Source organism: Aquarana catesbeiana, linkage group LG10, assembly GCF_042186555.1.
Source record: "Aquarana catesbeiana isolate 2022-GZ linkage group LG10, ASM4218655v1, whole genome shotgun sequence".
Taxonomy (NCBI): domain Eukaryota; kingdom Metazoa; phylum Chordata; class Amphibia; order Anura; family Ranidae; genus Aquarana; species Aquarana catesbeiana.
This window is the reverse complement of record NC_133333.1, coordinates 168557390-168571942: the sequence shown is the minus strand read 5'-3', so window position 1 is coordinate 168571942 and position 14553 is coordinate 168557390. Positions and strand designations below refer to the sequence as shown.

Genomic DNA, 14553 nt, shown 5'->3' with positions numbered 1-14553 from the left:
CTGGTAAGCCACGCCCCTGCTCCCTCCTCACAGGAGCCTATGGCTCTGCTGCCCTCCCGTGAAACCAGGAAGTGGCATTAACTACCCACCCCGACTGGGGGCATTCTGCAGAACTGAACACATTTTAACTCTCCTTGATGGCCCTTGGGCCCAGGAGACATATGTGAACCTTCAGTTTGTTTCCTTAGGTTGCTCAGTGGACATTCATTACCTACAAAAGTTATCTGTTCACGTTCTCTCAGCCCATGCCTCTTTATTATGTTTGATATGCTATGACCCTGCGTGGGTGAATGGTTGTCATGTTGCCATACTCTCTACAATAAAAAATGACTGTACCAGGAAGTGAGGGGAGGGGGCTGCAGTAGGAGACAGCACTAAAGTGGCGACAGGAGTCAGGTAAGTGTTTAGGGACAGTTGGTGGGCGTTCTCTTCCCTTTTAGAATTACTTAAACGAGAAGGGTTTTTTTTCTTTTTTTTTTTTTTGAAAATATACTTGCTTAGGTGGATGCTGCATCTGTCCCCCGCAGCTCAAAGACTGAGCGATAAAACACTGCTGATCGCTCAGTTCTCCATGAGCAGAGAGCTGGTGACTGTCAGTCACCGCTGTCTGCTCTGCCCCATCAGCCTGCTGTCTACTGAAAACTGGTTACAGTAGTGCGAAATGAACTGCACTCCTGTGATCTATAGGAGCTTTGGCTGTACTTCTCCTTTTAAAGCTTCCATGTTCCCATGTGGAGTCTGCTGGAGCGTTCAACTGTTTGTGAATGGCAAAAAGACATCCACATGTAACTATATATGGACACTTGTGTTCTTACTAGTCTGTTTACATGAAGAAGTTTGGAACCAGTACCATTGTCTTCTGCCTCAAAGCTGAGCTCTTGTTAAAAAAAATATATATTTTTGGCATGCTGCATCAGTCACATTTCCCCTAATAAAGCATAACCCATGTTCTGCCTGGTTACTGTAAAGTATCTTATTTAGATCCTTCCCCAAAAATGCCAGATGCTCCTCACAGCGATGATTTTCCAGTGCTGTGGGGGTTTAAAACAGTGGCTGTGCCTGCGAACCACTTGTGTCTTTGCCTTCCCCTTCTGCCCCATTCACAAAAATCCTGGTATTCCTCTCCCAGAATCCAAGGCACTCTGTGACTGGGTGGGGGGTTCTGTTTATCATGCACGCCTCCATTCACTGAACGCCTTGCATTCTGGGAGAAGAATACTAGGATGTTTATGAATAGACATGGGGACAGGAAGGGGATGGTGAACAGTGCGAGTCCTTCACAGTTGCAGCCACTGCTCTCAACTCCTGCATCTCTGAAAGGTGGTGAGGAGAATTTGGCATCAATGGAGGAAGGATTCTTACAGTTACCAGCAGAACATGGTATGTACTTTATTAGAGGGAATTTATGTGACTAGAGCTGTGCCCCCCCCAATATAAAATTTCTATCTGGAGCTTAGCTTTAAAGATGCCAGGTTATCAAGAGGTTAAATGGTGTGCGTTATAGTAGAACTAGAGGCAAATTTCAATAGAGCAAGATTTATTTCACTATCTGTGTCCCATTGCAGAGCTTTCCCAGCACGTCCTGTCCCATAGCCAAACAGAAAGTTAGAAGAAATCCTTGTAAATTAAGGGAATTCCTTGGGGGTCCCCAGGTCACCAGAACTAGTCCCCATTGTAAGATTTCCCCTCCATTACTTTTCTGGGGACAACCCAAAATTTGGGGATTTTTTTTTTTTTTACTTTCAATGATAATGGCAAACATGACAAATAGAGAGAGGGAATCTCCTTAACGGGGGCACAGACAGCAATAAAAACTAACAGGGGCTCCAATCCCTCTCCAGGGTAGATTTGATTTAAATCAAGTCACTTTAAATGAGGATTTAAGTCACTAGTAAAAAGGTTTGATTTAAATCATAATTTTTAACCACTTGCTGACCGCCACACACCGATTTACGTCGGCAGAAGGGCGCACCTGTACGTCACTTTGAATTTCCTCACGCCACGGGAGCGTGCCTGCTGGTCCTGCAAACTCGATGTTCGCCGGCGGCACGTGATTGTGGCGAGGAGAGGCAGAACGGGGAGAAGCCTATGTAAACAAGGCATTTCCCTGTTCTGCCTAGTGACATGACAGGGATCTACTGTTTCCTGTTATCGGGAGTAGTGATCACTGTCATGTTCTAGTGAGCCCATCTCCCCTACAGTTAGAACACATCCAGGGAACACACTTAATCACCCGATCGCCCCCTAGTGTTTAACCCCTTCCCTGCCAGTGTCATTTATACAGTAATCCTTGGCTATTTGTAGCTCTGATCGCTGTATAAATGACAATGGTCCCAAAATAGTGTCAAAAGTGCCTGATATTGTCACAGTCCCGATAAAAATCGCAGATCGCCGCCATTACTAGTAAAAAAATAAAAATAATAATAAAAATGCCGTAAATCTATCCCCTATTTTGTAGATGCTATAACTTTTGCGCAATCAATTATTTTTGGTAGAAAAAAATTTAGAATACATATCTGCCTAAACTGTCGAAGAAAATTTTTGTGTTTTTTTTATATATTTTGGGGGGATATTTACTATATAGCAAAAAGTAAATAATATTGCTTTTTTTTTTTTTCAAAATGGTCCCTCTTCTTTTTTTTTTTTTTTTGTTTTTTTTTGTTTATAGTGCAAAAAACAAAAACCGCAGAGGTGATCAAATACCACCAAAAGAAAGCTCTATTTGTGGGGAAAAAAAGGATGCCAATTTTGTTTGTGTACAACGTTGCACGCTCGCGCATTTGTCAGCTAAAGCGACGCAGTGCCGAATCACAAAAAAATGCTCTAGTCAGGAAGGGGGTAAATCCTTCCGGGGCTGAAGTGGGTAAAGAGCAAATGTCATCTCTGTCCCACAGCGGCTCCTCCTCTGACCCGCTGTTGACTCACCTAAAGTCTCATCCACTTTAATGGAACGGCTGGTGATGCGGCAGTGACACAACAAGGTCAGGGACGTGGCGGCAGCAGGTGAGTGGATGCCCGCTAACAGACGCTGCCATGATGGATCTGAAATGACAGGTGATCTTTAAATGTAAGGACTTATTTTTGCTGGTAGTTTGACTCTTTTAATATTTGCAAACAAAATTGAAGGTTTCCTATTTAGAACAATAAGTTGTCGGGTTAGTAAAACGGCGATTTCAGAACCGATTCAATCATCAGCTTGGATTCATTGAATGAGTTTACTAAAAATGTAAATATTGCAGAATATACAGCCTCATGCTACATAACTAAACTCCATTTCATGCTGAATAAACAAAATTATTAATGTATCTTAAACAGAAAACTATCTTTAGATAGATTTTGACTTCAAAACTATTTTATTCAAATAAATTTGATAATCAAAAAAAAATCTATATATATATATATATATATATATATATTTTTTATAAAAAAAAAAAAAAAATCATTAATTTTATATCTACCCTGTTTTGCCTTTAGTTAATATCATGGCACCTCTTGTATTACATCACACAGTTTAGTTTGGTATGCAGCGTGTCAGTCGTCTTATGACTGAGAAGGCCAGAGAACAGTTGCATGTATACTCACACGTGGCACAAACAATCTCAAAGGCCATGTGTGTGTAAGGTTTGTTTACTTCGCACAAACAGTTGTGGCTGTTGGCTTGTCTGACAGCTCTATTTATTGTGTGGCAGATTCTTGTCCAGTCAGCATGAGCTCTTCCCAGTTATTTTGCTCTCCTGCTGGTTACTTTCTATATTTGTTGTTTTTTTTTTGTTTTTTGTGCTGCTCACAAATCTGGGAGCCCAGGCATCTCGTCTTGTGATTTCAAATTGCTCGAACCTTTTTTTTTTTTTTTTTTTTTCCTGCAGTGCAGGCTCATCTTGGTGTGCTTTACATTGGTTACTTTGTGTCTAGATAGCACCTGTGATCCTAATCTTGGGCTGTATACTGAGCTTCAGCTTTAAAAATCAAAGGCCAACATTACCTTTACGACCATGTTATGTCCGTATTAATGGTGTAACATGGTGCAAGGGATTGTTCTTAACCGCAGAGGCTGTCACTTTTGAAATTTGCACAGCTATACAGGGCTCCACCCACACAGCTGCATTATTTACAGGGATCTGTGAATAAATACTCTGCAGGTTCTGTCTGCCAACACAGCAGAGGAACGTGTAGTTCTCAGTGAAACACAAGTATGGGGATCCCTGCACTCATAGTTTATTGACACTTCCTCCAGCTCTCTACCTGGAAGCCTGTACCTCCTTATGGACATAGAGCTGGAGAATCTGTCTGCAGGAGCCTTGTATTGCACCCACAATCCACTGATCACAGTTGCAATGCTTTATACTTTATAGGGTCATTAAAAGTAAAAGTGCATTTTTTTTCGCTGCAAATATATATGCATTAGGTTTTCTTTTTTTTTTCTTTGTAAGGTAAACCCCCTATAAGATTTTTATTGCAGTCAGCATTTCTGTTTGTAGAGATTTCCCTTTCATTATCTAGTGCTTATATATAGTTTTGAATGTTATCTACAGCTATTTCCCACTTTTTAGTTTAATGTTAGTGATGTTTTAACTATGACTCATTATTTTTTAGTCTTAATAAATCTTTAAAGGTGTGTAAACAAACATACAATTATTTATTTCAGGTACTTTTATATAGAGTGCAATGTACACAGCACTTTAGGCAGGTAGTGCCATGGTTGGCACATAACAAGCACAGTTTCAGTCAAGCAGAGTATACACACAAAATCAAGGTATAATAGGATGATAGTCTGGAAAATAAAAGTATATAGATATCTATATTTGTATGTTCACATTACTCTCCAACAGAAAATTCCATAAAACATCTTAATTTTGACCAGTTTATAAGATGAAGAATTAAGAAATGTAAGCCCTGGTTTCAGACTCATTATTTCTATTAATTTCTTTAGGCATTACGTGGTTCGAGGACCCGAGATGACCCCTTATGAAGGTGAGAGGAGGATTGTAGTATTTTATGCTTATTTCATAGCCATAATGGGAAGTGTACCAGTATAGTAGTCGACAGACGATTATTTAGCTTTCATTCTGCATCATCACAGTAAAAAATCGCTATTTATTATCTGGATCTGCCTTGGTCCGATCTAGTCCCCTTCTCTCCTGGAATTAGGGGAGGGCTCCGAACAAGTTGGGTTGGAGTGTTTGGGCAGTTTAGAAGGGACCGGCCAAATTTCAATTTAATGTATGGGCAGGGAAGTTGTACAGAAGTCGATCTACTTATTGACTTCTGTACATCCGCCTTGTCATATTTTTCCTGTTCAATCAGCTGTGCAGGCTATATCCTGCAGGGGGGAATCAAAGTATTCTGACAGCAGGGAAATCTCCCCGATGTCAGAATACAATAGCTCAGGGGAGCGGATTCCCCCATCCACATCGACTGTGTGGATGGGGTGATCAAATCAGTTTTTTTTTTTTTTTTTTTTTTTTTTTTAAAGCAGGGAAGGGGGCGAGAGAGCGCAAAATCCATAGGGCAGTATGGCAAATGAAAAGGAATTTATTAAGACTAGAGTTGTTCTACTCACAAACTAGAGCTATAGCAGAGCACTGCAGCGAGTCCATGCTGGGGCTCTAAGCCCAAACTCCAGGAAGGGGAGAGGATCAGTGGACAGTGTATGGGCCGCTGGCATACCCTGAGCTGGGGGAAGCTGGAAACTACCGCCGGGATCTTCCGCTCCGACCAGACCGGCACTCTGACGTCACTGCTGGAGTTTGCGCACAGGACATGTTTCGAGACTTCCTCTTTTTCAGCTGTGCCTAACCAGGGCTACCCACTCTCTATAAATACCGGAGGTAAACAAAGCAAACATTGCAGGAGCATTGAGCACCCTCCCTCACCAGAGCACTCAAATACCAATGCAGATCAATGCAAGCATAAAATAGGGGCGGAGGGGCTGGCTACAAAGACCATGAATAACCCCCAAAAAACATCAAAGCAACCCACTACATGGGATGAACCATCACAGTATCTGTATGTGGACAAATTCAAAGGAATGAAAAATAATAAATACCAAAGAATACTGAAGATGATGATAATTGTTTTAACAAGTGAATTGTTTTATTATTTAGCCTGCTGGTTAAGGGCCCTTTCACCCTTGTGCAACTTGTCCTGCGACTTGGGACTGCAAAGTCGCATGACAAGTCCTACCCCATGATTTCCAATGAGTACCGTTCATATCTGTGCGACTTCAAAGTAGTCCCTGCACTACTTTGGTCTGACTTTTATGCGACTTGAGGTCCGTAGACCTCAAGATTGCACAGGCATTGCTTCAAGTCACGCGACTTTCAGGTCGCACAAGTGTGAAAGGGGCCTTAATGAAGAAAACTGACTCATCTATGGACTGCCTTATTAGATGTTTGCAGGAGAGGAAGAAAAAGCGCATTTTTTATGAGTTGGTAATTTTTGTCCGCCTTCTCAAAATGCTAGTTGCCTGGCCGTGTTTGGTTTGAATACTTTTCAGTCCGAGACCTAGAACAAGCATGCAGCAAATGCAAGTCTGAGAAAAGTCAGAATTTCTTACTTCCTGTTTTGGTGCATTGTCTCAGTGTACTGAAGCTGTAGGATCAGCATGATAGCAAGTCCTATCGTCTTATAACTGCTTTCCTTGAATTACTGCTGCATGTTAGAGAAAGATCAGGATTAAAGTCACCCTAATTTCATATTTTACTCTTATTAAGAGTGTGATATGAAGCATGGTACCATACACCATTCCCAGAATCACAATGCCATTCACCCACTACCAGAATCTCAGAGTGCTTACTGTTTCTTCCTTCTTCCCTCTCAGCTGCATCATCCATTCACAGGGATTTCCAAATGAAAATACTACAAGTCTTCTCTACACCCGTAGCACAAGGACTGAGCAGAGAATTCCAGCAGCAGGGTGGTAATAGCAATTTGCTGTACAGACCCAGAGCTGGGGGGACACAATGCAAGAGCCTGTGCATTGCACCCACATCACACTGATTGCAGTAGCAATGCTTTGCAGGCCTGAAAGCAAAAAGGTTATTGGTGCGTTTGTCAAATTTTTCCAAAAGGTGGCCTATGCTTTAAATAAATCTGTGTTGCACAAAACAAAGAATGAGCTGAATGTCAGTTTTTCCTGGTTTTATCTAGAATAGGTGCTCTTTTAAGGTCTTTTGATTGCTTTGTCTTAATTCAGAGACTTTCTTTCATTGTGCAGCTGAGATGTTTTTGTCTTCTAATTATATGTATTCTCTCTCTCTTGCAGGTGGTTACTACCATGGGAAACTAATATTTCCAAGAGAATTCCCCTTTAAACCACCTAGTATTTATATGATCACTCCTAATGGACGGTTTAAATGCAACACACGGTAGGAATCCTTCTTTTTCAACATCATACTGTCAGGGGATGAGTTCAGAGAAACTGTCATAAAAGAGCTCTGGCATGATTATAAAGTAGGGTGTTAAAATGTATATATTACCAAAGGTTTTTTTTTTTTACTTTATGAAGTAGATAAGGATTACAAGCTGGCTGTTTTTTTTTCTATTTGTGACTCCATTCCACAGATTCTCCTCTCTAATTGTCTTTTGACTGTCATGGGGACAGAAAGTGCCCCCCCCACCTCCTAAACTAATGCCGCGTACACACGGTTGGACTTTTCGACCGGACTTGTCTGACGGACCAAATCCGGCGGACAATCCAATCGTGTGTGGGCTTCACCGGACCTTCAGCGGACTTTTCCAGTTGCAAATCTGACGGACTTTAGATTTGGAACATGCTTCAAATCTTTACGTCATAACTCCGCCGGACCCAGAAATCCGCTCGTCTGTATGCTAGTCCGACAGACAAAAAACAATGCTAGGGCAGCTATTGGCTACTGGCTATCAACTTCCTTATTTTAGTCCGGTGTACGTCATCACGTACTAATCCGTCGGACTTTGGTGTGATCGTATGTAGGCAAGTCCGGTTGTTAGAAAGTCGGTTGAGAGTCTGTCAAAAGTCTGTCGGACTTTTGTGGCTGAAAAGTCCGACCGTGTGTGTCCGACCGTTACAGTTGCCACCAGAAAAATGGCGAGGGAAAGTCTTCCATATGGGAGCTGTTTGGGAGGGGGTTTACCCTCAGTTTATAGAGCTTTTCACCCACTTCCTAAATATAGCCATTTAGAGGTCGAGTCAATGTCTCTACAAAGCATTACGATGTAGGAAAGATATGATCACAAATGACATAATTGTACAGGCATTCTGCTTGTTGAAGAGAAGTTTGTGTTCTAAAATCCCTTGCTGCTTGATGTCAGGCGACGGTATGGCCAATGCATGACACTCCAGTAAACTGATAAATTACTGAGGCCAAATTAAGCATGCTACTATTGCAGTGCAAATGTCTAAACGAATAGGGATTTGTCGCATGGCATTCAAGAGGCACATACTGTAGCTTGCCTGGCAGTGGGAGACAGGTATATGAATATGACTTGGTGATCAGTGCACTCAACAGTGGTTGGCATGATTGGTAGGACTCTGTCAGTGCCAGCACTAGGAATGCTATATTATTACATACAGATCAGCCAACTTACTCAGCGGGTGTAATTTGTTCTGCTTTGTCCAGAGCTTATTAAGGCCAACTTCAGATGAATGCATTTTTCTCAAGGAAAGGAACCGCTCCTGGATAAGAAGTGTTTGCGCTAGCAAGGTTGAGATTGTGGACCCACCATGCAGCCTGCAAGTGTAGTAGAGATGTAAAGTCTAAGAAGCTACTGGTATTCACTGGTAGTCTCCAGAGTTTAATAGTCAAATCTAGTTCCTATTTCTGTTTCAGGCCAAACCCAATAAATTACAATGTTTTCCACATTTTAAGATTGCAAAAATCCCATTGATTTTAACATTTCATTTCCACGTCGGCATCCTGATATGTTTTTCCCTTGCCTTCTGCAGACTCTGCCTTTCGATCACAGACTTCCACCCAGACACATGGAACCCAGCATGGTCGGTATCAACAATCCTCACAGGTCTACTCAGCTTCATGGTGGAGAAAGGACCCACCCTGGGTAGCATAGAGACCTCAGACTTTACTGTAAGTGTGTATGATTACAGAGTTAAGATAAACAGGATCTGTAGTTAAAGAAACGTTAATGTAGTTCGGAGGTTGGAGAAGTGTGATTTGCTTCCCTAGAACACCCCTTGGAACCTAATGTTCATTCGACTTGTTGCTTGCAGTGACACGTGTAGAAACTAGGCAAGGTAAAGACCCACTACCACCCGATAAGACTAGCTTGTTGGGGCTGCATAGTCATCCAGAAGGGCAGGTTGTATCTGCTGGATGTCAGACAGTAGAGTTCTTGATGACTTTTCACTGAGTGACTGTGCAAAAACAATGGGAAGTGTGAGGCTCCCGAGTCTGAGTTCTCCCTTTCCCCCCCTCTCCTATCTATGACCCTCTCTCTCTGCCTTTTCGCTCTTCTCGCTTTCTTTCTGGTTTCTCACTATCCTGGTTCTCGCTGTTGCCTCATATGGAGGGGGTTGCTGGAGAAGAGCCTCCCCTTTGGCGACAATTTTGGGGATATGGCATTTTATGCAGTATTCATTTTTTTTTTTTTTTTTTTATATACCATCCCCTGTTTTCACTATGTTATAGTATAATTGTGAACAATATTGATCATTGGTAATGTTTACCCATTTTCTAGCCCCTGCATGGGCGATCAACGAGCTTGTTTATGAATCTCTTGTTTATCCTGAAAATTCAATAAATATATTGAAACAGAAAAACAATGGGCAGGCTAGCCCTTAAAGCGGAACTTCAGTCATTTTTCATCTTTCCATCTATTAAATCTTCTCCCCCTGTTGTTTTAACTTTGGATAGTAAACCGTTTTTATTTCTGCCAGTAAATACCTTATACAGCCCACTTCCTGTTTTTTGTCCGGTAAAAGCCTAGGCTTATGACATGCACAGCGCGCGCTCTCTCTCTCTCTATTATGTGAGCAGACTGAAGTTCCTCTTTAACATTTCCCCGTGTTTACATTTGTGTGTATTTTTGCACTAAAGTGGAACTTGGGTAAATCTAAAAAATGAGGTGTGTGTGTGTGCGCGAACGAGTGAGAGAGAGATGTAGGCTGCCCATAATGATAAATCTATGCTCTCTGCATTTCTAAGTACCCCCTGGAACATTTTGTAGGCTGCCTATACCAATAAATCCTGGCTCTGTTTTTCTTGGTATCTCCTAAAACAGCGGTCCCCAACCTTTTTGGCACCGGAGACCGGCTGCATGGAGGAAAATTGTGCCGGGGGGGTAAGCGATTTTTCGTGGACAATGGCTGGTGTTAGCGCTTCAATCATCATCACACCATGCTTGATATAATGTCAGGGTAGTTTAAAGCACATTATTTCCATTATAATTTATTACATTGTAGTAATAAATGAAATGGTTCAACTCACCATAATGTAGAATAAGTGGGAGCCCTGAGCGTGTCACTTGCCACGTCGCCTTCCACCAGATGTGGAGTGTCACTTGCCACGCTGCCTGCCACCACTGCATTGGTGGCAGCACTGGTCCATTTAGCACAGAGACCGGCCTCTGCGCAGTGGTGGGTTCCAAATGCACCTTAGCCTCGCCCCATTCAGAATAGCAGCAGCGGTTCTGGTTGTAGAATCTAGAGGAATATGGAGGTTGTCATTACTCATTCTGAAAATGCCAGGTGCCTGGCTGCCATGCTGGTCTGAACCCCCCATGTAGATCTGCAGCTGTGCCGTCACTGGCTATACGCTGCTCCCAGGCACAGAGGATCAGACCCCAGGGACAGCCAGGCACTCAGCATTTTCAGGATGATCACTGACAGACATCCAGCAAGCACTGTGAGTGGAGCGCCCCTTTTGGTATGTCAGGCAAACAGCTGAGGGGGTGAACTACAAGTCCCAGCACACACCCCACCTGTACCGTCACTGATGACATCACATCTCTGTGGGATCGCCCCTTTTGGATGTAGCAGGGTGTCTCCCTCCTCATGCTGCAGCCAGTCTCACCTGGCAGAGGGAGGATCCGGGACTCCTCTGGCTCCGCCCTCGGCCATTCCTGATTAGCTGTCCCGGGGGAAAGAATCTGTGCCACTGAACAAGGAGAGCTCTATGCTCAGTTTTCTCCCAGCGGCAAGCCGCAGGAGGGCGGTGTTGCGGGGCGGGCAATGAGAGATGCTGTCATCTCTCTGCTCCCCACTGCACCTCTTACACTGAGGCTGACAGAACACCGGCTGTGAGGGCGGAAGATCGGTGATGCGGGGGGCGGAGAGAAATGATGTTACGTGTGCTGATTCTCTATCCCCTCCCCCATAGTCTGAGCTCTGCTTTACAGGGACTGTACAATGCTAATACCAAATCACATCTAGATACTTCTACTGCTTGCATTTAAAAAAAAAATTATTAATGTATCAAATGCTGGTTTTAGATGTTTTTTATATTGGCCTGTAGTTTAGCTTTAATTAGTAAAATTGTTTACCGCGTATGGTAGTAATGGCAAAATCAATATTGGAGTTTGAGATAAAATCAATATCCTACAACAAATATCCAGAGTTATAATTAATAGAGAATAATCTAAGATTATATGCATACTGGGAATTCTGACTCTCCTTGGAGGGGATTAGAAAGCAGTTTGCATTGGCAGTATTTGCTGTGGTGGGGATTTCTTTTGCCTTCCTGTAGACCAAAAAACTGGGTGTCCTGGGAGTTTGAACTTGGTGGATATGAGGTTTTTATTTTATTTTATCTTTTTAAATATTATTAACTGTATAACTATGTCCTGCTAAGATACTGTCTATGGTGCTTTTACACATCATGAATGCTGCACCATGGGCTCAACAAATCCTCAGGAGCAACTGGTAAGAGGGTTGCTTGGGCTCCTGATCAGACTGTGCTTTAGGCTTGTTTCAGAAACCCATTTACACTCATGTCAATACTGAGAACTGTTATTTCTCCATAGCTGTGTTCCGGTGTTACAGTAAAGCACAAAAGGAATTTGAAAGTTTGGCTTTGGGGAAAATTTTTTTGACATGTTTTTTACTTTTGTTTAAAAATAACAAACAAGACTTTAATATTACTAATATTACTAAAACAAGACTTTAATATTATTAATCCCCTTAGAACACAGAGCACACCAGCTAAATTGTATTGAACTAGACCAGTGTTGATTTTGGCAGCGGTTTTTTCTTCGTCTTTTGACTAAAATGCCAAGTGGTTTTAGTCTTCGTCTTTTGACTAAAATTCCATTTTAGTTTTAGTCCCATTTTAGTCATCTGCAATTGTTTGTCGTAATTTAGTCGACTAAAATCTCCAGTACATTTTAGTCGTCTAATATTTAATGGGTTTAGTTAAATTGTAATGCATTATTTAAGCATTTCTCTACATTTTCCAAACTCATTTTATACTCCTGGAGTGAAAAATCGAATATGTTATTATTCATGGTATTAAAGGTGTCAGAAACCATGAATCAGACCGAGACAGAAGCACAATCAAATCACACTAGTTTAATAATAGGTAGTAAATAGAACAAACGTAGTCAAAACATAGCCAAAGTTCGGTAACCGGAATGGATAGTCAGCCAAGCCAGAAAGTCAGGGATCAGTGTAGTGGAACAGCAAGCAGGATCTGGAGCCAGAAGGAATGTCAGCCAAGCAAATCTTAAACAGGAACGAAGGAGATAGTCTCTGTGATGTTGACCAAGGCGAAGGCAGAGATCCTCTGTGCTGGACGGCTTAAGTAGGCAGAACTGACGAGCAGGATATCAACAAGTGAGTAACTGTGGAGAGATGGGAGCTGGCGATTAGCCAACAGCTGAATGGCCAGCTCAGAGAAGGCAGGGCTGAGCCCAGCCCTGACAAAAAGATAACTAAAGGTTTGTGGGTTTTTTTTTTTTTAAACAAACATGTCATACTTGCCTCCTCTGTGCAGTTGGTTTTGCACAGAGGGGCCCCAATCCTCCTCTTCTGGGGTCCCTCAGCGTGGCTGCTCCTCCTGTTCTCGAGTGCCCCGTTAGAGAGCCGCTCTCCCTCAGGGCACTCGTGTGGGCGTGCTCCCGTGTCCTACTGCTGCGTCTATTGACACAGACAGCAAGACTCAGCCCCGCCCCCCCGGCTCCCACGTCATTGGATTTGATTGGCCGCACTGCTATCAATCCAATCCGGACTCGAGACACCAGCTCGAGCTGGTGTGCTCTTCCCCGTTGCTGGAACGATCGGGTTCAGGTAAGTAAAAGGGGGGCTCTGGGGGGCTGCTGCAGCACAGGAGGTTTTTCACCTTAATGCATAGAATGCATTAAGGTGAAAAACCACGAGGGTTTACAACCCCTTGAAGGTGTGAACATGCACTACAGACACAGATTTAGTCGTTCTACAACGTCTTTAAGTAAAACCAAGTTCCGTTACACTGTCAAAAAAGCAATATTCTTGTAACGTTAAAATAAAAAAACAAAAACTCTTTGCATGATGATACCACCATGTAGTGCACATTTACATGAACTTTAACAGTTCAAGAAACTGAACAGAACACAACAAAACATTTCAGCAGCTAGCAACACACTGCACAGGCACTGTTACTGGCACTCTGGCACAGCATAATAAACCAATACTCGAGGATAATGCTTATTTCTACAATAAGAATCTGTTTACTGTTAGTTTATTATTTCAACAGTTCTAATTCTCAGATACATTCGAAGAAAAAAGTGCATAGTCTACAATAATGCCATTTAGTTTGTGGATTATAACGGTCACTACTTTTTGTCAACTTCTCTCATTGATTCCTCAGTGGCTCACCTAGTTATCATTTATCTGCTAGTCAGTCCCGCCTACAGCCAGCCCCTTCTGGCTATTTAAACTGCCTTGTTCATTCCTTTCCTGCCTTCGCTTAGTCAACATATCTGGAGTTTCTCAGCTATGTTCCTGTGAAAGACTTTGGCCAGCTGACCTCCCTTCTGATTCCTGATCCTGTTTTCCTACCTCTGACTATGCTGATCTCTGGTTCCCTGATTACTGGCTTGTCTGACTATCCACTTTGGCTTCCGATCCCTGGCTTATGTTTTGACTACGTTTACTGATCTGTACCATTTTTACCATTACATTTTTTTTTTTTTTACTGCGTTTTTTGTCTCAGTCTGATTCATGGTTCTTGACAGAGAGAAAGGAGTTGATAAAAAGTGGTGGTTATATTTCCTCCTACTAATGTAATTTGTAGCCTGCGCATTTTTACTATGAATTTTAAATTGACAAAACTGTTGAAAATATTGATTCTTCCTATCGCTATAAGCACAACCCACAAGTATTAGGTATGTTTCTTATGTTAGAAGTGTTTTATTCTCTAGGTAATTCTATTTGTTTTGATTCATTTTAAGGAAAGCACTTCGTGCTAACATGACCCTTGCTCTATTCCGCCGGCCTCTAGAGAGGGCAATGTGGATTTTCTTACAGCATACTCCTCTGCCTTTTTAGGCATTACCTGAATATACTCATCCACCACATCAACAAGGGTTTCACAGACCGTAGGGTTGACAAAACAAGTAGGTGCTGTAAGTGGCGAGAACACA

General features: G+C 42.3%; 1 protein-coding gene across 1 annotated transcript in view; it reads left to right on the top strand.

Moving 5' to 3' along the window:
* UBE2J2 (ubiquitin conjugating enzyme E2 J2) overlaps positions 1 to 14553 on the top strand; it is a 57601-nt gene that overhangs the window by 32349 nt on the left and 10699 nt on the right. Inside the window, exons 3-5 of the mRNA XM_073602932.1 lie at positions 4931 to 4971; positions 7265 to 7367; positions 8927 to 9065. Coding sequence (XP_073459033.1) covers positions 4931 to 4971; positions 7265 to 7367; positions 8927 to 9065 — 283 coding nt within the window. The remainder of the gene's footprint in view (positions 1 to 4930; positions 4972 to 7264; positions 7368 to 8926; positions 9066 to 14553) is intronic.